The following is a 23,143-nucleotide window of genomic DNA, read 5'->3' on the forward strand; positions in this document are numbered from 1 at the left end:
GCACACAAACACTAACCAAAGCATTCCCAAATAGAGGAAATGAGGGAGGTAGAATGTGTCTACTTTGAAGGGGAATTTTCGCAGGCCCAACAGCTTCGTCTGTAATTGAACTACAATGAACATACCAAATCTCCATCTATGAATGTTCTTCCTTATGCGTGTGTCTCGCTGTGCTTTTTCCATGATGACTTGTTTGCTAACATGCATATCGTTATTTCCCGCATAAATGGTCATATTATCTACCATGGTCACATGCTAATGCATGCAACGCCCCTCAGAATCCCTGGTCACTTTGGGGCGGTAGCCGTCACAGCCTGCTGCAATAGCCACCACCAGTTGGCGCACGCCTGCTTCCGATGATAGGTCGGAACTGCCCAAATGTGTAGATCAAGTTGCACCGGAACGAGCTGCCCGCCCTTTGGTGTGTAGGAACTGCAGGCTTTAGGTAGCATTGGAGGCCCCCGTAGACTGCTGAGCGCTCACGCAATGATGTCTAAAGGAGGTTTTGGGGGACACTTTGCTTGCACTTCCAGCCCCTTCTGTGAGCCACAATCATCGTCAATTACCCTTCTAGAATTGAAAGAAAGGCATTTTCGAAAGAACCTAATTCGCTTTGCAGACACCATGTCTACGTCAGAGTCCTCGGAGACTCCAATTTCATTGGAAGATCTGTACGAGGAGATAGATAGCAACCTACTCTCAAGTGCAGATATTGTTTCAGGCCAAAAGTTCCTGCCCTCAGACAAATTGGAGATACTCCTGACGAGATCGAAGATTGAAGCGCTCTTGAAGGAGTTGAACGTCGCTCTAACGGTCGGCGCGCCTTCTCCGGTGGGAAGTGAGAAGCGTACAGTTGATTTGCCTGACTTCGTCCTCAAACGTGCCAGGAAGATATTCTTCACGTTGGTCCGGGTTGGTAACCTGAGCGTTCTCCCTGGAATCGTACAGGCTGAGCTCGATGATGGCATTTTACCCATAGGTTTACATCCTGGCAAAGATAAAGAGAAGAGGGTATCATCTTACAATAGAGACACCTGGACTCTGAACAACACCGTTATACCAGCCATTAGTGGTTGGACTCGCCGACTCATCAACAATTTCATCGATCATCAGTGGCTTTTTCAGGCTACAACATTTCCTGAGTTCGCATACCGCAAGCTTGCTTCCAAGTGTCCAGTGCCACTACTCTCCCTCGATCCACAGGACACTACTACCCCATCAGCTGGAGGTTTCGGCACTGTCTATCAGCTTAAGCTCTACGACAACTCATGTCGAGGCCAGGGACCAATACAGGTAAAGAGACAAACCACCACATGTTAGCCTCACTTCGGCATTACTGACCTCTCCATAGACCTCAGCCGAGCCTCGCATCGTAGCGGTCAAGTTCTTCAATGAGAACCTCGCAGCTTATTTTCACAAAGAGCGTGAGACTCTCAACGTCATCAACAATAGCATCGAGCTGCATCCCCATCTACTAAGGTCCATTGCAGCCTTCGAGAGAGGGAAAGATCGGTGTGTCCTGTTTCCATGGGCAGAAGGTGGCAACCTGATTGAAGTTTGGAAGAGGAATGATTCCATACTGGGTAATGAGGAATCTCGCGCCTCGCTGGTGTCTTGGTCATTGCATCAGATGACTGGTATCGCCGATGCTCTGCACGTTTTACACGCCAAGAACTGCCGCCACGGCGACCTGAAGCCGGAGAACATTCTCCATTTCAAGGACGGCGGCACCAAAGGCCGCCTGGCCGTGGCCGACTTTGGCCTCGCCAAATTCCACATTTTGGATACGTACAGAAGAGATGGGGCGTCGTCCAACTGGGACACCACGTTGAAATACGAGCCGCCCGAGGTACACACCCACCGAGAGAAGCCGCGATCGCGTCATTACGACATGTGGTCCTTGGGATGCATCTTCCTCGAGTTCGCCATCTGGATCACACACGGATGGGACTACCTCAAGGAATTCAAGAAGCCGGCAGGGCTTGAGAAGTTCTGGGGCCTGGAAAATGACAAACCAGTGATTCACCAACGTGTTCGGGAAGAAATGTCCAAGATACTCAATCACTACAAGGCGAATTCGGCCACCAAGGATATCGTGAGGTTGGTGCGAGATCGACTACTGGTGGTCAAATTCTCCGAGGCGGAGACCTTTGCGGAGGAGCAACGAGACTCCCACGTCCGTGCTACCTCCGCGGAGCTGTGCGATCGCATGAAGGAGATCCAAGAGCGCGCGAACGAGAACAACGCCGCCTATCTCAGTGGCCAGAGGATCGCGCCCCCGACCGGCATGGGAAATACCCTGGCGGTCCGCGGGACGGATCGACCGCGGAGGGACTCCGGTATCAGGCTGCACTCCGACGAGGAGGAGCGTCCCGAGGGCCCGAAGATCCTCTTGCGAGCCCCCACTGGAGACTTTGGGGAAACCTTCGAAACGCGCAAGCCTCCGACTCATCCACAGACGTATAGGGTGGAACAGACCGTCGACCTGAACAACCGATGGGTGTCGTCCATAGACAACAGCTTCGCCAAAGCCCTGTTCCGACCGACCGACTGGCCTCCATCGACAACAACGAACACTGCGAGATGTTCCGAATGCAAAGCGATCGACTTCTTATCCCCGCAATCGGATATTCCCTTCAACCAAAAACAGCTGCGAGGAAAGTCCGGAGGCTGCAGTATCTGCGCGGTCATCCTCGAGGCGCTGTCCAAATTGGGATGGACTGAGCAGCGTGGCATCATCACTCGCGACGGCGCGGAGTTTCGGATCGTCTCAAAAGATGGCACCAAGGAGGAGCCCCTCGTGCTTTCGATGTACGCGGATCCCCGAACGGCCACGCAGGAGATAGAGGGTCTGCTGCAGCTCGGCTACCCGAACCTTCCCGAGATGCGAAGCGCTCAGCAGTACGAGATCATGAGGGCGTGGCGGGACAGGTGCGACGAACAACACAAGGAATGCTACCCTTGGAAGCGTCCGGAAGACCTACCGCCCATGCCGACGCGGGTTATCGACGTCGGCACCGCATCCAACCCCGCTCTCCGCCTCGTCGAGACGTCCGCGAACCAGCTTAAGGCCAAATACGTCGCCCTGAGCCACTGCTGGGGACAGCTGACGGACGATGAGAAGTTCTGCGCGACAAAGGGCAAGATGGAATCCATCAAAGCACACATTCCTTTCAGTTCCCTGCCCAGGAGCTTCCGAGACGCCGTCACAGTCACGCGGGAGTTGGGTATCCAGTACCTCTGGATCGACTCCATCTGCATCATCCAGGACGACGACGACGACTGGGCGGCCGAGGCCCAGAAGATGGGCGATGTCTTCAGCTCGGCCTACTGCACCCTGGCGGCCAGCTCGGCCAGATCCTCCACGGAGGGCTTCCTCGGCCCCGATGGCTCGGAGCCCAGGGAACCAAGAGTAACCAGGAGAGTGGCTACCGTGACGACCCCTGACGGCTCACACTTGTACCTCTGCCGCAACCTTGACAACTTCTACGACGACGTCGAGGGGTCTGTACTCGCGAGCAGAGGGTGGGTATTCCAGGAGCGGGCGCTGTCGAGAAGGACGATCCACTTTACCTCGACGCAGCTATACTGGGAGTGCGGAAAAGGGGTCCATTGCGAAACACTAGGAAAATTGCACAAGTAAGCCATTCCGCCATCCCCCTTACCCTTATTTCAGCACAACTACAGCCAGCGAAAGAGACTGACAAAGCCATGACAGTGCGAAAGCCGCCCTCATGGGCGACCCCCAGTTCCCGGACTCGGCGCTGCAGTACTTCGACGGCGGGCGCATCATCCTGTTCGAGCACGTGTACCAGATGTACTCGCAGCTGGCCTTCACGCACTGGTCCGACCGCGCCGTGGCGCTGCTCGGTCTCGAGAGCCGCCTCGGGGCCGCGTTCAAGACCCGCGCCGAGTTCGGGGTTCTGCAGGAGTACCTGCGGCGCAGCCTGCTGTGGAAGAGGGCGCAGACGTGTCAGAGGCTTGCTCATATCGAGCAGAAGCCGGGGGTGCACGTTCCGTCTTGGTCTTGGATGGCGTATGAGGGTGCGATCGAGTATCTTCCGATTGCTATGGGCAACACGGATTGGTGCGAGGAGAATCTGAAGAATCCGTTTGAGGAGAATAAATCACTGCGCCAGAATGATGACGGGAGGGCAATGCAGATCCGCGCCATTGCATGTGGGACGGGGGTAATCGACTCGGTGAAGTGGAATGTGGGCGTTACTATGGACGAAGGCGGCAGTGACTCCCACAGTGACAAGACTCTCAAGTGTATCGTCGTCGGACGGAAGAGGGGGGTGGGGGATACCAGTGATCAGAAGGACGCGAGGCTTGGAGCGGACTCCGCGTCGGGCGATAAACTCTCATATGTCTTGATCGTCAAACCAGTTCCCGGGGACACTGCAAACCAGTATCGACGTGTCGGTGTTGGGAGCTTGCTGTCTAGTCAGGTTCGGAGGGAGACGAAGTTTGATATCGTTTTGGTCTGAAGGCACGAGGTGCCAGAATAAAACACACCATGGGGTTTTATTGAATACATGGTCATCGATTTAATGAAAGACTATGTAAGGAATTATACTTCTAAGGCCCCGTAACTTCCGAGAAATACAGACCATCTGCCTGGAAGATAGACACATCAATATACCAAGCCGAATGTACTGAGCAAATGACAGATGAAAAACTGCATGCAAGCATGACGCGATGACCACAACATGGAGATAACTGCAACCGGCGCCTCTAGACAATCCCGATCTTGTTCCCCTTCGAACCTTTGCCCGTTGAAACCGCGCCTTCGAAACGCTGAATGCTTCCGGTGAAGCGATTGGCGACAATTTTGCCCGCCGAAATCTTGTCTATGCCAATAACATGGCCTTCTCCCTCAGCGGTCACTGCCGCCTTGAAAACCTGCGCAATATACGAGGGAATCACACCAGACGTGGTGCCAATGACGCCTGTAGGGCTCGGCCCTGTGTGGCGTGCGTAGTTATGGTTGGCTCCATTTTGGTTCGGGAAGCTTTGGTTAGAGTAAGGACGTGTTTACTCTAGTTAGCTAGCTTCTAGCTTATCGGCCGACGTACGTACTTTTTAGTTAGTTAATTCGAAGTTTATTCGAAATAAAAAGTAACGTTTTAAAAGGTTAAGTATATAATTAAACGAACGTTAAAAACCGAGCGCGAATCTGGGAGGAAAGACTGCGAATCCGTAACAATTCGTCGAAGGAGTTATCCCGTGATGTTTCTTCCCGAAACCTCATGTCCGCCCCAATTCGAACGCAACAAGATGAGTGGCCTTCATTTTGCTTGCAAGGACAACCTGGGAAGCCTAGCCCGACGGCTTGTTATCACCTCGGTAGCATTTCTCGACCAAAAGGGCATTTTCAGTCTCGCGCCGCTTCATTATGTTGCCATGAATGACGACGCAGAAACTGCGAACCTCCTGCTAGATGCGGGAGCAAACCCGAATATCAAGTCCGAGAGTGGTATGACGCTCTTGTTGGTTGCCGGGGACAAGGTTGCCAGAGCCTGCCAGAGCCTTGATGAAAAGCCCCAAGATAGATATCAATGAATCGAGCGTGAGGCTTGAGCCTCGGAGGTATTGGTACTTGAAGGAATATCTGCAAGAGGTGTCCCAGTTTTCGCCTACTGGACGCGCTGTCTATAATTTTCTTTTCCATTCGTCTCCCCTGCTATTTCAAGCCAAGCCACCAGTCGACCCATATTGGAAGTCAACCTATTTCATGATGATCCCTGTCGGCTACCTCCAGTCTGGGGTTTCGAGAACACATTTACAGGTTGCAGCTCGCGGTGGGAACCTACAGCGGCTTCAGCTATACCTAGAGCATCCCAACATCGACGTTGATTCCACAGACGATGAGGGCATGACAGCATTTCATCATGCTGCCAGGGAAGGCAATGTAGATTGTGTCAAGGCACTTCGAAGAGCTGACGCCGATCCAAAAGGGAGAGTTGGGATCACACCATCAACTCCCAAGTCGACATCAGACAAAGATCGCAGTTGGGACCAGGCTACTACATTTCACATCGCCTTTTACTACGGACTGAGCAATGCATTGGTGTCTTATCTACTAAGCGAATGCTCAGCAGAAATTTGCAATGCGGTCGATGCCTGGGGCTGGACACCTCTACATTGCGCTACCCAGTGCACAGTGTCAACGCTCAGCGTGGCTTTGCTGCTACAACAGACCAACATCGATCTCAACCCACTGGACAACAGAGGCCGCACCCCATTACACCTGGCACAAACACTAGAAGCGCTTGAGCTCCTCCTTGCCCATGAAGGCGTCAAAGTCATGGCCAAGGACGAGGACGGGAAGACACCACTTCACCGCTTTGCAGCACGTTCCCTTGAACAGCACGTACGGTTGATGTTAAACCACCCATCCATAGACTTGAACGCCCCCGACAACGCCGGACGCTCGCCTATTTCCTACGCGGCTGCTTCAGGATCCTGCGGTGTCTTCAAGGTCCTATGGGATGACCCGAGGCTCGACCGCACCATTCGTGACTACGAGAACCAGTCGATTCTGGAATATGCCAAAGACAAAAAGGTTCACCCAAGTGTTATTATGCTTTTTCAGGCTCGGAAGAACATTCACCGTGCTAGGTTGTGTACGGATGTCGGGTGTACATGGTGCTTTACATCGTTGTTTTTGTCTATTTCATGAACATACTCTGTCATCTGCCCTACTGTTGCATCGCATTGCCATTAGAATACTAGGAACCTGGAACGGTCGGTAGAGGGAAGTGCTCAATAGACATTCATGTTCGGCTCTATTAAACACAATATTCTTGTTTATTGGCTATATATTTGCTGGCTTACGCCGGTATAAGTTGGGAAGCAAAAGAACTAAAAAGGAAAAACATATGTTCGTGCGTGACCAACGTCAAAGCGTTCAAGATATAATAAGAGTTAAACTGAGAAAACCACAGCTCCGTCCGCCGTTCTCAGGAACTCGGCGCAATTTGCAACCCCGAGCCGGCCCGGTCCGGCCTTGTCGTTCCATCTACTCCTACTAAAGACCAGCAAAACAATCCTCATGGACGAGTGATTGGCTGTTGGGCCATGGCGGCGTCCCGCCTTTCCCAGCTTCGGTGTAGTAATGGCAGCCTAGGAAGGAACGTCCATCATCAGTCATAGATACATTGGCTTGGTTGGACCAACATATAGATTTCCATGGAATCTACAAATATATGGCCCTGGATGCCATACTTGCTCAGATTGCGGTTTCTGGATAAGAGCGTTGCGACGATCAACTGTGCTGACGTGAGTGCCGAGCCCTATTCCCCTTACTGACGCGGCCACGCCGTTAGCTGCCACGGATAAAGAGTATCCCGGGAAGGCTGCACAGCTAATTTTATATCTCAGGAGCGTCTGATTTGAAATCCCATTCAGAAAAGAGACCGTCTGGTTTGTCATGTCTACCTGACACTCGGTAACTCGTGCGTAGATGACCGGCTCCCAGGGGTGTCTACCCCAGCACAGGCTCTTCCTTACAAGGAATATCAAGTCTTACTATCCGGTGTGTTTGCCTCTATATAAATGATGGCGATAATTACAAACCAGGAGGCCAATTGTTCTCCCAGTGCTAAAGAGAGATACCATCAGAGGTCGTCTTCGCCATTCAAACAAAAGTCAAGACTCAATGTCATATTCACAAAGGTGGCGTGTCCGACAAAACATCAGCGTTCATATCTTCTTTATCGACCAAAACTGCCTCATGGCATTGCATTGCAATGATATCCACGACGCATTATCCTTCAGCATCCGCGGGTGTTCAGAGGTCCGTGGCGTTTGGGTTTGGAGTAGCATACCCAGGGGTTAGGGTAGGGAGATCCTCGAGGACCCCCGGCGAGCTCTCAGGAGCTGATTTCATGAGCAGTCATCATTGCCGCATCTCCGCGGGCGTGATGGCGGCCCAAAAGCACGTACGTTTAGGCACGTCGAGAATGTAGTAGATTTCAGCTTTAGGGGCTGCTGTCGTCCAGATGAAAAGTCCGCGAATGCACTCGGGTCGGGCACTTCATCAAGCCTGAGTCAGGCGTAGAACGACTCGTAGGACGTCGGGCAATGTCCGACATGGAAAAGTCTGCACAGACAATACATATTCCATTCTGGTATCCCGTCGCATCGAGCTTCAGAAACGGGTATCTGAGATATGCTGGGCAATAAAACGCGATCATATCGTATAAGCGGACGATGACAGGTTGCTTTATCTTACTCTAACGCCACAGACCTTCTCGGTGTGCAAGGGCGGGCAGGACGATGCAGCAGGCGACCCCGGCAAGACTCGACGCGACGGCGACGGGGGGACGCGGCCGCGCCCTCCGATGCAGGCGGCGGCGATCACAGGTGCGCACGCGGAGAGGGTAGAGTTTGGGACTAGGGCTCAAGTTGGAAGTCGCCTTGCAGAAAAGGGCCAAGTATGTGTCTATACCCTGGCCATACATACACCCCCTGGCCGGCTGAAGTGGAGCTGCGTCGTGGTGATATTAGATCACCGAAGCCCCGTTCAGCAGCAGGACCCCTGGACTTTGCCGACGTCTTCCCGCTCCCATGAGACCGTTTCATCGGGTCTTCGTGAAATTTCGATACTGAGTCGGTGTTGCCGCTGCGGAATTACTGCGGGAAAAGGGGGGCGGTTCCCAATTAGAGTTTTCCCACCCTGGTAGTATCAGGTCCAAGACCCCTGTCTAGAAGTACGTTGGGCATCAGTTGGAGATATCGACCCCATTTGCCGCTAGGGATTGGGCATCAGCCTGGGCAAAGACCAGGGACCGGCAAGAGAGTAGTCGACGATAAGCTATGAGTGACATCTGCACCCATCCCGGTTCGTCCATGGGGCTGATGAACTCTGAACTCCATGTAGATGCACCTCCTGCGACTAGTTACTGCCAATTCCTCCCGTCGCAACCCGGTATCCTCGTGGCTTCGCCTGTATGATCTGCCGTACATATGTACGCTGCGTTTCTTCCTGCAGCAATGCCCTGCTTGCTTCAAAGGTTAGTTGCTGTTGCTCTCCACGTTCTAGACCAATGCTTAAAATGGACAACGGGGCCTGGATTGGTGTTTTTCTTTATCTGATTCGGATTGCCGTTCTGGGGTAAAATAGTAGCCAATGCCAAGGCCCAACTCCCGTGAGAGGACGCGTGGTCAATATAACGAAGAATCACGCCTTAGGACCCCCCAGAGTTGATCTTGTTGTGTATATTATCGATGAATTGGCATATTGACAAGACGATCATCCCCCTTTCTGAGTGGCCATCGAGGTGCCGATATATGATACCATGTGGGTTTTCAAGTGCCGGCATAATGATATATACCATCAGCAGCCTCTGGATGATGTGCACAGCATCCAGGCTGGTGACTCGTGAACTCCACTGGTGCTTGGCCCTACCACCAAAAGTCCTTATTAGGCGGCCAATGGTAACAGCTGTTTGATGGGCGTGCAATATGCAATCATTTGTAAGGGATATTTGAGCCTGGACCGCATCACATCTTTTGACTATCTCTTGACTCACTGTCGCCATGGGGGTTGCATAGGGGACCAAGCACTCACTTTTATAGGATTACTTACATGATCACAAGTTGATCAACGTAGTGGACCTCTGGGGTTTCGCACACATCCTGGGCAGATCTAGGTGGTGACATATGCAGTATTGCGGCACAGCTCCCTTCCGCGGAGGGTACATATATCAACCCTGATAAGGCAGTAAGCGCCCAAACAAGACTTGACTATGGTTGTCATAAATCACGGCTAATATAGAGGGTTCGAGTCCCACCCACGATGCATCTATGCAAGTCTCATTCGGGTATGCAACCATAGTTATGTGGATGACAAGATTAGAGACTATCGAACACGACAGCTGCTGGTGAACGCATCCTTCCTCATGCTCACTCTGGAGATGAGCAGACGAACCCCGAATTTCGTACAGGTACACCTACATGCCGTGACTGCGCAGGGGTTCGCCCACGAGCGCGTCGCACTGGATGGCCGGTACTGCATGACCTAATGGAACCGAAAGTCAGCATCGCGTGGTAGCAAATGAGACCTTGTAAGTTGTGAAAGTTCGAGCGACAGCCGCGTAAGCCGGAACTCGCTTCGCCCAGCCTTTTCAGCTTCGGAGCCGATGCAACACGAAGGCGGTATAAGCTTTTGTGCTTCGGAGCAATACGCTGCCGCTGGGTGCAGCAATGCATGCATTAAGATGCAACCCCTATCGGCTGCCCCCCCTTAAATAACCCCTCCTGATTTTAAATAATTCTAGAGCCGTAATAATAGCAGTATATAAAGGGGTTAAATCTTACTCGTTTAATAATTACAGTATATTAAATTTTTCGTCTTTTTTTCTCCTTTTTTACTACTATTATTATAATTAAAAAAGTACGTATTACGTAAGCGGTTTAAGCCGTATTAACCGGCGAAAGTATTAACCGTATAGCTAAAGATTATAATATTAATAAGGCTAATTTTTATAATCGACTTAAGGTTTAATTTTCGAAAAAATAGAATAAAACTCGATAATTATTTATCCTTATAAAAAAAACTTTTTTTAATTAAATAAACCTTTTTTAAACTAGTTTAAACTACGTATTTATATATTAAACTTTTCGTATATATATTTAATATATTATTTTTATAAAATAATTCGATTACTTTATTAATAAACGATAAATATATCGTTTTTTAAAACGTTATTTAGCTGTTAAAACTATACGTATTAAAATAATAAATTTCCGGCGCTTCGTATATATATTAAACGAAACCGTGCGAGGGTTTTTTAATCGGCTTAACACTATTATTATTTTAAATATACCCCTTTAACTTAAATTTAACGCCGATAAAATAAAAACTACGATAATAATAAAGGAAAATACTATAATAATTAACCTTACCGCTTATTAAAGTTTAATATAAAATAATTTAATTAATCGCGAATAAATAATTGTTTTAAAATATATTAATATTATTAGTAATACTTTACCCTTTTTAATTATATTTAAAATTAATCGATTTAATAATACTAATTGCTTAAAAAACGAAGTTAATTATAAATATAAAAACTTAGCTTTTAAAACGTTTTTAAAAGGGTAAACTTTTAATTTTATAGCTTTAAAATTGTGAAAGGTGTACGAATCTAAGTAATAACGATAAGTAAAAGGTAGTAAAAGATAAAGCTAACGCTTATCTTATAGCATTCTTAGGGGGCCTAGGTCTATATATATATACGGCGATTAAATAAAGCCGGAACCGGTGTGTAAGCACCCTATTCCCTCTATCCCTATTATAAAAATAATTAAAAAATCTTTATCCTTTTAACTTAATTTAATAACATTAATTAATAAAGGTTTTTAATCTTAAGTAAATATAAAAATTATATTAATAATAACTTTATATTAACGACGTTAAAGATTAAAATATAACTTTTTTATTTACTACTATATAATTTTTATATATTTTAGCTTTTAAATATTAATTATTTTAAGATCTTAAAAAAAGGTTTTAAAAAAGTTTAACTTAATATACGCCGTTACTTATAATAATTACGTGTGGGGTTTAACTACTAGGTTAATAGGTTCGCTAGTCTACTTTGCGGCTGTCTGCCGGCGGCTTTATTACGAACTGTTTTACGGTATTAATAGAGTATTGTATTGTATCGTTGCGGCCCTTAGCGTGTACTAGAGATGCTACCATATGTCGTGGCACGAACGTAGGGGTCAGAATAAGGTAGATAAAGGAAGCATAGATTAAGCTCGTCTTACTCGCTGGACGAGCGAGTTTAATTTATTAACTAGTAGACTAGTGTGGGGTTTATTAACCTGGTAGTTAGACCCCACATTACGTTAAAAAATGGACTTTTTTTTCGAGCTTAAACTAAAGTATATAAAATAGTTTTTACCCTTAAAATTATTATTAATAAATAAATAATAATTAATGTTTACCTTTTTAATATTAAAAAACTAATAAATAATAGGTTTTAACGTATTAATATAATACGAATTATTAACGAGGCTATCGCCGCTAAAAATAAACGTTAATTAATTAAACCGAAAATTAAAAGAATCGAAACGTTAAAAAACAGCCGATAAGTTAAAAATTTAAAGGCTATAATATTTAATATTAAAATTATCAGTAATAATTTATTTAAAAAGTTATTATAAAAAAGCTTAATAAAAGTATTAATAATTTAACGGCTTAAATCGGCCGGTTAAAATAAAAAAGGCCGGTTTAAAAATAAATCTAAAAAATAAAAGCTTAAAAAAGTCGTGTAACGAACGGCTATCGGGGTTTAAAAGAAACCTCGTAAACGTGCTAGGGTTTATATTAATTAAGACGAGAGAGTACTTAAACGTATAAATAAGTGCGTCCGTTTAATATAATGAATAATATCTTAAATTAATCGTAGAATTTAATTAAAGGTGTAATAGGTTCGTTTAAGGTAATATGCCTTATTAATATATTAAATTAATACTTAAATTAATCGTTAAAGTAAAGAATATTTATATAAAATATATAGGAAAAGTTTATTATTATATATCTAATTTTTTCTTTATCGATTTTATTATGTTTCTTTAAATTACTAGCTTACTAATGATCTAGTGATTTAATTATAGTGTTTAGTTTATTTATTAAAATAATAAGCTATACCCCTGGGTTTACGGTGGCTTATAGTAATTTATAGTGAGCTATTACGTAATAAGGTGGTCCGTATATTTTTTACTAGTGTTCCCGTTCGTTGCTTTTAACTACGGGGCTTTTAAAATCGCTATGCCTCTTTCTTAGCCGCATAAATAACCAGGTCGTAACAAATTAATAAAAACCTTAATAAAAGCTTTATATATATAATAAATATTAAAGAGGTTTAAAAAAACGTTAAAAAAAACTATAAAAGCCGAAAAAGCGTTAATAAAATAGTAAAAAAATAATATAAATTAAATTAATAACGTGGTTTATTACTACGCGACGTATATTACTTAGCGACGCACCTTTTCTATTTCTCGACCCTTTTATATAAATTAATTTAATTATAACGTTTAAAATTAATTAAAACTACTCGTTATTCGATTCCTCGCTTAATTTTATATCCTTTTTATATATTTACGCATTATAACGTAATCCACGGTTTAATTAAACACACGGTCTAATTAAATACTTTCTTTTAATTCCGTATAACTTATATTTTATACTTTATATTTTTACCACCCACGATAGTAAATTAATAGAAAAAGAACGATATATAATTAACGTTTTAAGCGTTTTAAAAAACCCTAAATTACGCGTACGAGCCGTAGCGTAAATATATAATATCCCTTATATAACCTTACGTTACCGGCGCCGCGGTAATATTTTATAACGAAATACGTAATTATTAACGTAAAAATTTATGAATTTCGAAAAGTAATTAATTATATAATATATAATTAATTTAAATTTACGATTGTTTTCACCTTAAATAAATAATATTAAAAATATAGCGAATCGATTACTTAATCTACGCGACGCGGAACGCGTCGGCGTTAATTAAGCTTTTAACTTTATACGACGATAATTAAATTTCCGAACGTATTTTAACCGAAAAATCGATTATTAAAAAGTCTTTTATAAAAATCTCGACGTATATTACGCGTAATTTACTTTTATACGGAATATAATTAATAAATATAAAATTTAAAAAAAAAGATATATATAATTTCGACGAAACCGGGTTTTTTATAGGTTAAATCTCGTTTAAAATAGTCGTAACTACCTCCGATTAACACGGAAAGCTTAAAGTAATACAGTAAAAAAACCGGGAATAAGTTATAATAATATAAAGCGTTAAATTATACGGTTACGCTATTCCTCTATACATTATTTTTACCGGGAAAACGTACCTCTTTTCCTAGTACGAAAACAGCCTATTATTAAAAAACTAAGTAATCGTAATTATTAAAAATAACTAGATTATAAATAAAAAAAGCGAAAACTAAATTCGATACTTTAATAAACATACGAAGTTTTAAACGAAGAGTATTTACCGCTTATTAATTTTTAACGGTTATAAAAGTTATTACTCGATAGCTTTCGAACTTTATTATAAAAAAAACTCGATTATTATATTTTATATACCTTTTTATTTATTATATAAACTCTAGCTTTTTAATATCGGTTATTTTTATACATTAAAAAAGGCGTATAAGAAAAAATTAAAGGTTTTATACGGGCGCATATTACTTATATTTTAAAGGAAAATTTCCTACCAGTATTTTTAAAAGCGTTCTAAGCGACTTTTATCGTTTTAAATATATAAGGAAGCTTTCGAAAAATAAGACTTATTCCGTATAATCCGAAATATATTATTTTACAATTAAATATAAAACTATATACTTTAATACCTCCGGGAACGTTTTCCGGCTTACTTATTCCTTAAGAATTTAAAACTTTAAATAACCCGATTAAAGCTTAATTTTAAACCGAATACGTTTAATACCGTATTATACGGTATTAAAATAGCTCTTCGACGTCGATTTTAATTAAACTTAACTAGATTATAAAAAATATAACGTAAATAATATACTAACTCGTTTTTTTAAAGGGTAAAATAACCGTATTACGAGAGGTAAATAAAATACTTAACCGGCGCCGCTATACGAAAAAAAACGGCTATAAGATAAAAAATTACTTCGTATATAAACTAAAAAAGATTTATAGTTTTAAAGGAACGTTAATAAATAATTATAGGATAAATCGCGCCGAAGTAATAATCGTATAAAAAGGCTTAAAACGCGCCCGCGACACTATAAAATTTATAAAGAGCCCGGGTATAATACGCGTACTTATTAAAATAATATAAAAATATTTAAAGAGGAGGATTCCGATTAATCTTAATATATTAAATACGTTATAATAGAATTAATTTATATTTCGTTATACGAGGCCTTAAAAAGTATTTAATTAGACCGTGTATTTAATTAGACCGTGGATTACGTTAACTTATTTCGCCGTAAACACTATAACGCTTTTTACCGGTCGCCCTCCGCTTTAACGAACCTTTATTTTCATTTTTATCGGGCGTTAAACGCTTCCCTTTTACTTTTTTATTTTATAGCTATTAAAATTCCTTAATAATAAGGGCTTTTTTAAATTAAATTTATAACTTTTTAACTCTCCGGCGCTTAAAAAGTATTAAATTAACCTCCTTTAATATATATATTTTATCGCGTATAAAGGTTATTTTATAAGCTATTTTAATTATACCCTTTATTATTTAATCTATTATATTTAAAATCGATACTAAAGAGCTTCCTTAATAAGTAAACACCCTCTTTTTAATATAAATAAAGTACTTAATTATTTATTAAAGGTTAAATACTATTTAAGGGTCGTAAGTATTAGCCGTCCTTAAACGGGATAAGTTAAATATAAGCGTCTAGAGACGTATATTTAGTTTATTAATTACCTTATTAAAGTTATAAAGTATTAAACTAAATATATTAAATCTAGATTTAATATTAGTTTTCGTAAAAACAATAAAATACGCGGCTTTAAAAGCGATAAAGAATTTAAATTTAGTAATATAGTTTATAAAAACCTTAATAAATAGCTCGATTTTTTTTAAATAAACACGCTTTAAAAACGAATAAAGTATTATATCGAAAGGTTAAAATAAATACGATAAATAAGGAGGTATATTAATAATAATAATATCGTTATCTTAGTAATATACCTCGAATTTAATCGAAATATAGCTCTCGTGGCCGTCGAGAATTAGGAGGCGGTAACGATTTTTTATTTATAATTTAATATATTTATTAAAGTGTTTAATATAGTCTAGGCTTATCTCGTTATTAATTTAACTATTAAAAATTAACTTAATTACTTAATCGCCCGGTAAATCGGTTTCACGGGATTAATTTACGAAGTAATATTAACCTTAAATAATTAAAAACGACGGAATATATTAACCTTATAAATTAATATATTTAATTACCGTTACCTATTCCCGATTACTAAGCTAAACCGATTTCGCCTTTCTACGTTACTTAACGTGTATTATAATAAGTATTAATCTAATTATATTTATTATAAAGCCGGTCTCGTCGAAATTTTAAATATTTTTATCGACGATCCCGTATTTCGTTTTTATATTCGCGATTAACGTAAATTAAGTAAAAATAACTTTAAAATCTTTATAAAAAGCCTTTTAATAATCGTACCGACGATTTATTTTAATCTTTAAGTTTAAATTACGGTTAATAAAGCGCTTAACTTAATACTTACCGACGCGGTCGCCGCCGCGCGACGCGGTAAAAAAATTAACTATATTTTTTATATTAATAAAATCGGGAGGTATCCCTTAAATATTTAAATTAATTATATATTCATAAAGTACCTCTTTTTTAATTAAATTTATTTTACGTTATTTCGGTTAAACTTTACGTTTTAAAGTTCGGTTATAAATTTAATAGCGTAAAATTAATTCGGGTATATTATAAACTTTTATTACTACGTTTTAGTTTATTTATTCGATTCGTTTCGTATTACTTAAATTATTAAAACTATCCGATCTTTTTAGGATTAATTAAGCATTATAGTTATAAAAGTATTACGCGTTAAAATTTAATTATATTAGAATTAAATTAAAGTGCGTCGCTAAGTAATATATATCGCGTAATAATAAACCACGTTAATAAAAATAACTCTATTATAATACGCACGAGTTAAAATAGCCTTTAAATTATAATATATATTACTTAATTAATTTATCTATTACTAATATTATTATTTTTCGCATCTATTTTAAAGGGGTTATTTAAGGGGTGGGGGGGGCAGCTGATAAGGGTTGCATCTTATACTTTATTAGCAGCATTATCATGCGTGCTATACACTCTACTTTAAAGATGCATTAGCAACCAAAGTACCGTGGCAAGACAGAACGCTGTTTGATAGACCCAGGGCCGTGGCCCGAGAGGCAACAGCGATGACTCGCAACCAGCCCATCATACCTTGGGCGTACGCGAGTATTTCGCCTCAAGATCGTCGTCGCCGCCGACATCGGTCAGAGGGGATGCAGGTCTGGCCCTTTCCAGACCGCCATACCCACGCAAATAAGATGGCTCATATGGACGATATGTAGACCGTGCTTAGTATTGATCAGATAAAGAGAGAGAGAAAAAAAAGGGGGACGATGAACCACGGATCTGTCTTGCATGAAACGAACAGTTGGCCGGGGCTTTCCATCTGTTTTTTTCGTCTCGACTCACGCATGAATTGCCCATCCATTCCTCATAATATTTGACCGAGTTTGGGATTTCCTTTTTACCCTACCAGGAAGCTGAGGCAGGGCAGGGGCAAGAGCAATCGGTGCCATGGATTGCTAAAGGGCGGTCCAAACCCCGAACCGGTTTCGCGGCACTGGACAAACGTCGAACACTGTGCAACGAAGTATGTCAGGGCGTGCATGTAGTCAGTTCTGCGCTGCGCAGGTTGTACATCCAGACGTAGGCATCTCTAAACCAGCCGATCACCAGACAGCCGGTCTTGTTGGTTTGCATATATTACCAGGCCAGGACGCAGTAATTGACATGCTTGGGTACGTTGCCCGCATACAGAATCAGTCATGTGACCTGATGATCGCGATGTAAAGCACCTCAAAGGGAAGGGGGCGCTTCAGACCCTGGCCGGGGGACCCCAACCTGCCAGCGGTGAACGTTGCATGCATCTCGATGGTGCAGAGCCCAGCCCGCGAGCCTGTGAGGGCCCTTCCTCACCACTTGGCGGGTAGCGGGTGCTGTAAACCGTACGCATCACCACCGTCTTCTTGTGGTCCTTCATCAAATGAAGTGTGGGACATCCGAGTGACAAATGTGGTGAACTGCCTCTACTGCCACTGGCCATCTCACCAGATCGATCGCAGATGAGATTCTACAGCCAGGACCGGCCTCCGTCACGGCAATTGGCCAACTCCGGCACAGTGCAGTATCGTGGGCTACCATGTCGAAACGGGCGAAACGGCCGGGATTGACACATCCAGGACCGGCACTCACTCTCGTCATCACCACCATAGCCGTTGGTCGTCACATGCCCGCGGGGGCACACAGTGTTCTGACGTACGGCCAGGAAAAAGGCGCGCGCGCGGCTAAATTAAGTCCGAAGATTGGACATCTACGGAACCTGTTGAATTGCATCTTATTGCTTGCCTGTCCTTGCTTTGCTGGACGGCTGGCTGGCTGGCTGGCTGGCTGGCTGGCTGGCTGGCTGGTTCCTTCGTCCTTGGCTGTAACGGTGTCACCCCACACCAGCAAGCCGTCGACATGGATGCCGGTTTCGTTATTGGTTACCAGCCAGCTACCAATCTCTCTCGTCTTTCAAACCCGCAGCTTGAAAAAGTCACATTGCGAGCAATCGTGTTGGCGATATCCGCCATGTACCATTTCACGCAATGATGCGCGCATCATGTAATCTGACTCAAGGCGATGGAAATGCCCGCCGGCAGCCGCTGCCCGTTCCCGCTGCCCGGCAGTTCCACGGGTACGACGCTTCCTTCCCATCCCACCAAGCGCCGCGGGTTTTGACGTTGTTCCCTTTTCTGCGTCCCTCGGATTGATCCTTCCCATCCCTTGCAACGCGACTTTGGGGTCGTACCAGAGTCAGAACTCTATCTTTGCGGTAAAACATGATCATCATCGTTCAATCATGTCGCAAGCGAGACGCGGACCGGCAGTCGCAATGGGGAAAGAGAAACCCCGTGCTGAATCCCCGTTTTGGGGGCAAAAGGGGGAGTGAGTGACAGAGGCACGGATCCTTTAGGGTCGCAATGGGGTGGCTAAGCAGCGTCGCCGTTGCATGCGAACTGAAGTGCACGAGTGCACGCGCATCAGGTTTGCTCGAAGGATCGTCGGTCTGGAAAAAACAAGCAAGCAGGCAAGCAAAGCGCGCATAGCGAAGATGGAAGCAGTACTGGGCAGGAGGCTCGAGGTTGGGTTTACCAGGTTCGTCGGCCAACACCACTGCTACCTACCCTACCGAAGTTTTGCCTGCCAGGAACAGAGCAGGGGTAGGGGGGTGTTGAAAAAAACTGACGCAGAACGAACCGCCCACGGCCACGGACTGGCGCGCGCGACGGCTTGGCGGTCGGACACGCCGTCCATATGCACACCCATTGGCCCCTCCATAACATATCTATTTATGTCTTGTTGTGCCTGCGTCAAGGAAAACCTCCGAGGCGAGGTCGAGGTGCTTGCTCCGTCGTATGATTTCCGTTGATCTCCTTGCTTGATCTGCTGTACAGTGGGCGCATCTCGCAAAGCCCTACGCCCATTTGGGTGCATCGGTGAAGGCATTCGCAGTAGGAAGGTGGTGCAACGAGCAAACAAAACAGACAGAGGTAAGACAACCAAACGCCCACCCAGAAACACCCTGTACGCCAAAAACTTGGTAGCGATCCCGTGACTGATTCTTGATGCGAGTGCTCGTTTTAGCGAGAAGCAAAGCCCCCGGCTGTCAGGTCAGGGCTTCACCGAACACGACGCTGGCGTGACATCCCTACGCTACGGGACATGTGCAATTGAAACACCACGGCCACCACGTCATCTGAGATTTGATGCAATACATCTCGGTATGGAGATATTGTGGCGTATAATGTTGTATTATAATAGCGCGAGTTGCATTATTATATAACAACGTACTATACTCCGTACGATATGCAAATTGAACATGGGGTTTTCTGCTTGCATCATCGTCGGGGGTTCGTGCTGGATGCAACCACCAACCAAACCCAATCCTCGCCAATAACGAGGGAGAAAACAGCCTTGCAAACGCAAACGCCGCACCAATTTCAGTACCGTGCTGGAGTGGACAGTGACGCCAGCTGTGCAGCAAGTCATCATCCCGAACAAGAATCATGGCAATATGTGAACCAGAATGTGTATTAAGACCAGGGAGCGAGGCCACCATTCGCTCCTCTCCCCTTTCCCCTTATGCAAGTGGGATGATCATCACGGCCTTTCCGTCATGGGTTTCATGATTTGCACAGGCTCGGTAATGTAGCATTTGTTTGCTTTGTTTTGCTGTTAGTAGCCTGGTGCCCCTAGAACAAACCCTGGATTTAGCGTCGTAGGGGGTTGCAGTAGCTGGCCGGGTCTAGCTGAGCGGGTGGGTTGGACTACTGTAATCATCATGTTTGCTCGAACAAGCCCAAGCCCAGCTTCTTAACTTTAGCACGTTCTAGTCCTGTTCGAGCAAATGACACGAGAGAAGCGCAGAATGAATTGTCGAATGGCAATGAAACCAATTGCCTCTATCTCTCTAACGAGCTGTCATCGTCTCTCGGGCTCGCGCCGGCTCGGGAGGGCGGCTGATTGGACGACTCGGAAGCCGAACTTCCAGAAACTAGCTATGTCACTCACTCTAGCATCTGCCCCCGAGTACTAATAATCAAAGGTCCCAAATCGCCCCTCGGACGTTGGTCTGTACCGGGGAAAAGAAAGCAGCACCTCGAGAGTATGTACCTGCAATCCTTCAATGTTACATGGTTACGTACTGGTATATCAGGATGGTGTTAATGCCCGCCGATGTAACAATGACGGCCCCCCGGGGAATTCTGTCAAAACCTTCTTGATGCATTAGTTTAGGTAACCTTTCGATCTGTTCCTTTCTGCTCCTTCTCTTGTTGTGCTTCCTTCCTTTTTCCCTCCTCGCATGTCCGAAGTCCTCCCCCCCTTTTTCCACACACACACCGTCAAACGATGTGTGGACTGTGGGAAGGAACCCTGGCGGCCTGGCAGGTTCGTTCGAACTTCGAACGGTCTGTCACGTTTCACGCGATTTCCCTATCGAGATTTGTTCTCGAAGGATAGAAGAAAACCTACGCGGCAGCGTGTGAGTGCAAGTGGGTTATGATAGCCTTGTGTGGATCGGGGGGGGTTCTCATTAACGTGTTGTGGATCGTGAAGGAAGGGGGAGAGCGAAAACAGGGCTGCTAGCCTATGACAAGTGCCGAACTTCCTCAAAGGGAGCAAACCAAATGGGTCAACGAACTCGCTACACTAGAAAGAGACCAGAAGCAAATAACCCCCCAGGAGAAGGAGGACTCAACTTGAATGGATTGCAACCAGAACATATCGCATGTGTGGTTGATACGGCACAGTTTGCTGTTTCGACGTTCTTGATAAACCCCGTAGCGACAAGCGCTACAGCAGGACGGCCGGCCGTGTTGCAGAACGAAACCTTCGGCGCTCGAGAAGACGACCGACAACCACACAAAGCTCTTGTTTGGAGACCGAAGTTCAAATGTTGGCCTTTTTCGTAAAAGACCCATCACGACTCTTTTGACATTCTTTTTCGGAGTGAAACCTAGCCAGCAGGGCATTCGGAGTTGATGGTCGCCGGGCCCTCTCAAAATGACAGCGGCGGGCTGGCGGGGTTTGCTCAAAACAGACTCCAGCAGCAGGGGGTTCTAGAACGACGAATAAGAAGCTTAAACCAATGATCAACCAACATCGCACCCCTGGCAGGATCCCGACGCTACGGCATTCCAGTCCAGGATTGCCAGGATGCGCAGAGGCAAAGAAAGTCTGGTGTCTGGACCATGTAAATATTGACCAACTGGATTGGCAAAAAGTCAGGCCACCACCGTGGATACGCAACTAACTCAGCACTGATCAACAACCCCAAAGAGCGAGAGCATTAAAAAAATAAAATAAAATAAAAATTGCGCCGATCAAAAGGTCTGGCTACCTTTGCTTGGACCGGACAGATATCCCGACGGTAAGGGCAAGGTGTGCAAGGTCGGCAATTAAGTGGCTCTCGCTCAGGACGTGTCGGGAAAACCGGCCCCCCAAAGCTCCATCATAACGGGGTGATGGCGACAACGGTATCGTGCAGCAAAGCGATGCATACATACCTCGTTTATTTTTCAGGGTCTGAAGTTGTCCATGCTCGGGGCACCCGGCAGACTCAGGCACCTGGACTTGTGCACACGAGCCAGGCACATTCACGCCGCAGCGGAACGAGGCCGTCCCGCAGGCTTCATCACCGTGTGGGGATGATACCCTTGATCGACCACAGGCAGAGTCGAGGGAGAAGAGGAAAAAGCGAGGGGAGGTTCCTTGCATCAAGGGCCTGCTGCACCTGAACGGTACGGCTGTCGGCCAAAGTCTCTCCCTGGATTCTCAGGGTCTATTGGTGGTGGCTTGTTGGCTTTCGAATGACCTCGGACCCATCGACTTCCAGAGTCGCGGCACTTGTTTTATGAACAGACTCATGGCATAACCTCCCACAAGGCAAGGCTGGCTGGCCAATGTGCCTGGAGCCACGTGAGAGTAACAGCGTGGTCGCGCGGGTCCGTTTGCTTTGATCGCTCTCGTTTGCGCGCGCCAAGAAGCTGAAGCCATACGGCCGTATTGTTAACACTAACGGTGTTCTCGTGGCGAGGGTGGGATGGCGAGAAGATGGCGTAAATAAGGACGTCGCTGCGGTGGCTGAGTGAGGTATTGACTTGATCTGACCCGAATGGTTGGCCAGATCACGAGAGGTCAGATGACTTCCAATCTCAGTGCGACCGACCAGCTGACCGAATCTGCCCGATGTAAGGAAATCTGCGACATCGTCTTTTTTCTTCTTCCAAATTTCCACGTTGTCCTAGCTAGCGGTCATCCAGTCTGTCGGGACCTGTTCTGGCCAGTCTGGCCTGCCATCCATTTTGCTGGAGCCGGGCTGTCTGTGGTAGCAAACGGCGAGAACAGACAGAGGCGATCGAGATTGGGACCCCGAACGGTGAGGGGGTGATGATCCATTAGGTCTTTCCTCTTTCTCTCTCTCGCGGGCTCTGTCTCTCTGCAGATCCGATTGAATGCCAACGGGGGAATGTCATCCGTCTCTATATGACGGCATGTGTTCCTTCCTGGACGACCCCTGAATCCTAGGCCCGAGGTTCTGGATAGATATTGCAAAATGAATGACCGCACCGTGATGTCAGTCAGATGACCAGCCCTGCGGCCCCCAGTCCGCGGGTGCGGTGTCGACCCATTGGCCGATTGAGGGGGACGCGCGCTAATTGTCTTTAGCTGGCAATCACCCGAGCTGTCAGGACCAAGGGCCTGTCGCTGCATTAGAGAGCCGCCTGGCCGAATTAGTCAGGGCCTA

At 45.0% G+C, this 23,143-nt stretch overlaps 2 protein-coding genes across 2 annotated transcripts; both read left to right on the forward strand.

Annotated features, from left to right (window-relative positions):
* Positions 1 to 624: 624 nt before the first annotated feature.
* Positions 625 to 4,490, forward strand: PG986_010114 (HET-domain-containing protein; the record flags this gene model as incomplete). The annotated part of the gene is made up of 3 exons (XM_066846336.1): positions 625 to 1,293; positions 1,352 to 3,639; positions 3,719 to 4,490. 3 exons carry the CDS (start codon positions 625 to 627, stop codon positions 4,488 to 4,490), a joined length of 3,729 nt encoding a protein of 1,242 aa, XP_066698734.1.
* Positions 4,491 to 5,232: 742 nt separating this feature from the next.
* PG986_010115 (ankyrin) lies at positions 5,233 to 7,069 on the forward strand (the record flags this gene model as incomplete). Its single annotated transcript, XM_066846337.1, has 3 exons — positions 5,233 to 5,479; positions 5,799 to 6,629; positions 6,951 to 7,069. The coding sequence occupies 3 exons, from the start codon at positions 5,233 to 5,235 to the stop codon at positions 7,067 to 7,069; spliced, it is 1,197 nt and encodes a 398-aa protein (XP_066698735.1).
* Positions 7,070 to 23,143: the final 16,074 nt, after the last annotated feature.

The sequence above is a fragment of the Apiospora aurea genome (assembly GCF_038362705.1).
Source record: "Apiospora aurea strain CBS 24483 chromosome Unknown utg000006l_segment0_segment0, whole genome shotgun sequence".
Taxonomy (NCBI): domain Eukaryota; kingdom Fungi; phylum Ascomycota; class Sordariomycetes; order Amphisphaeriales; family Apiosporaceae; genus Apiospora; species Apiospora aurea.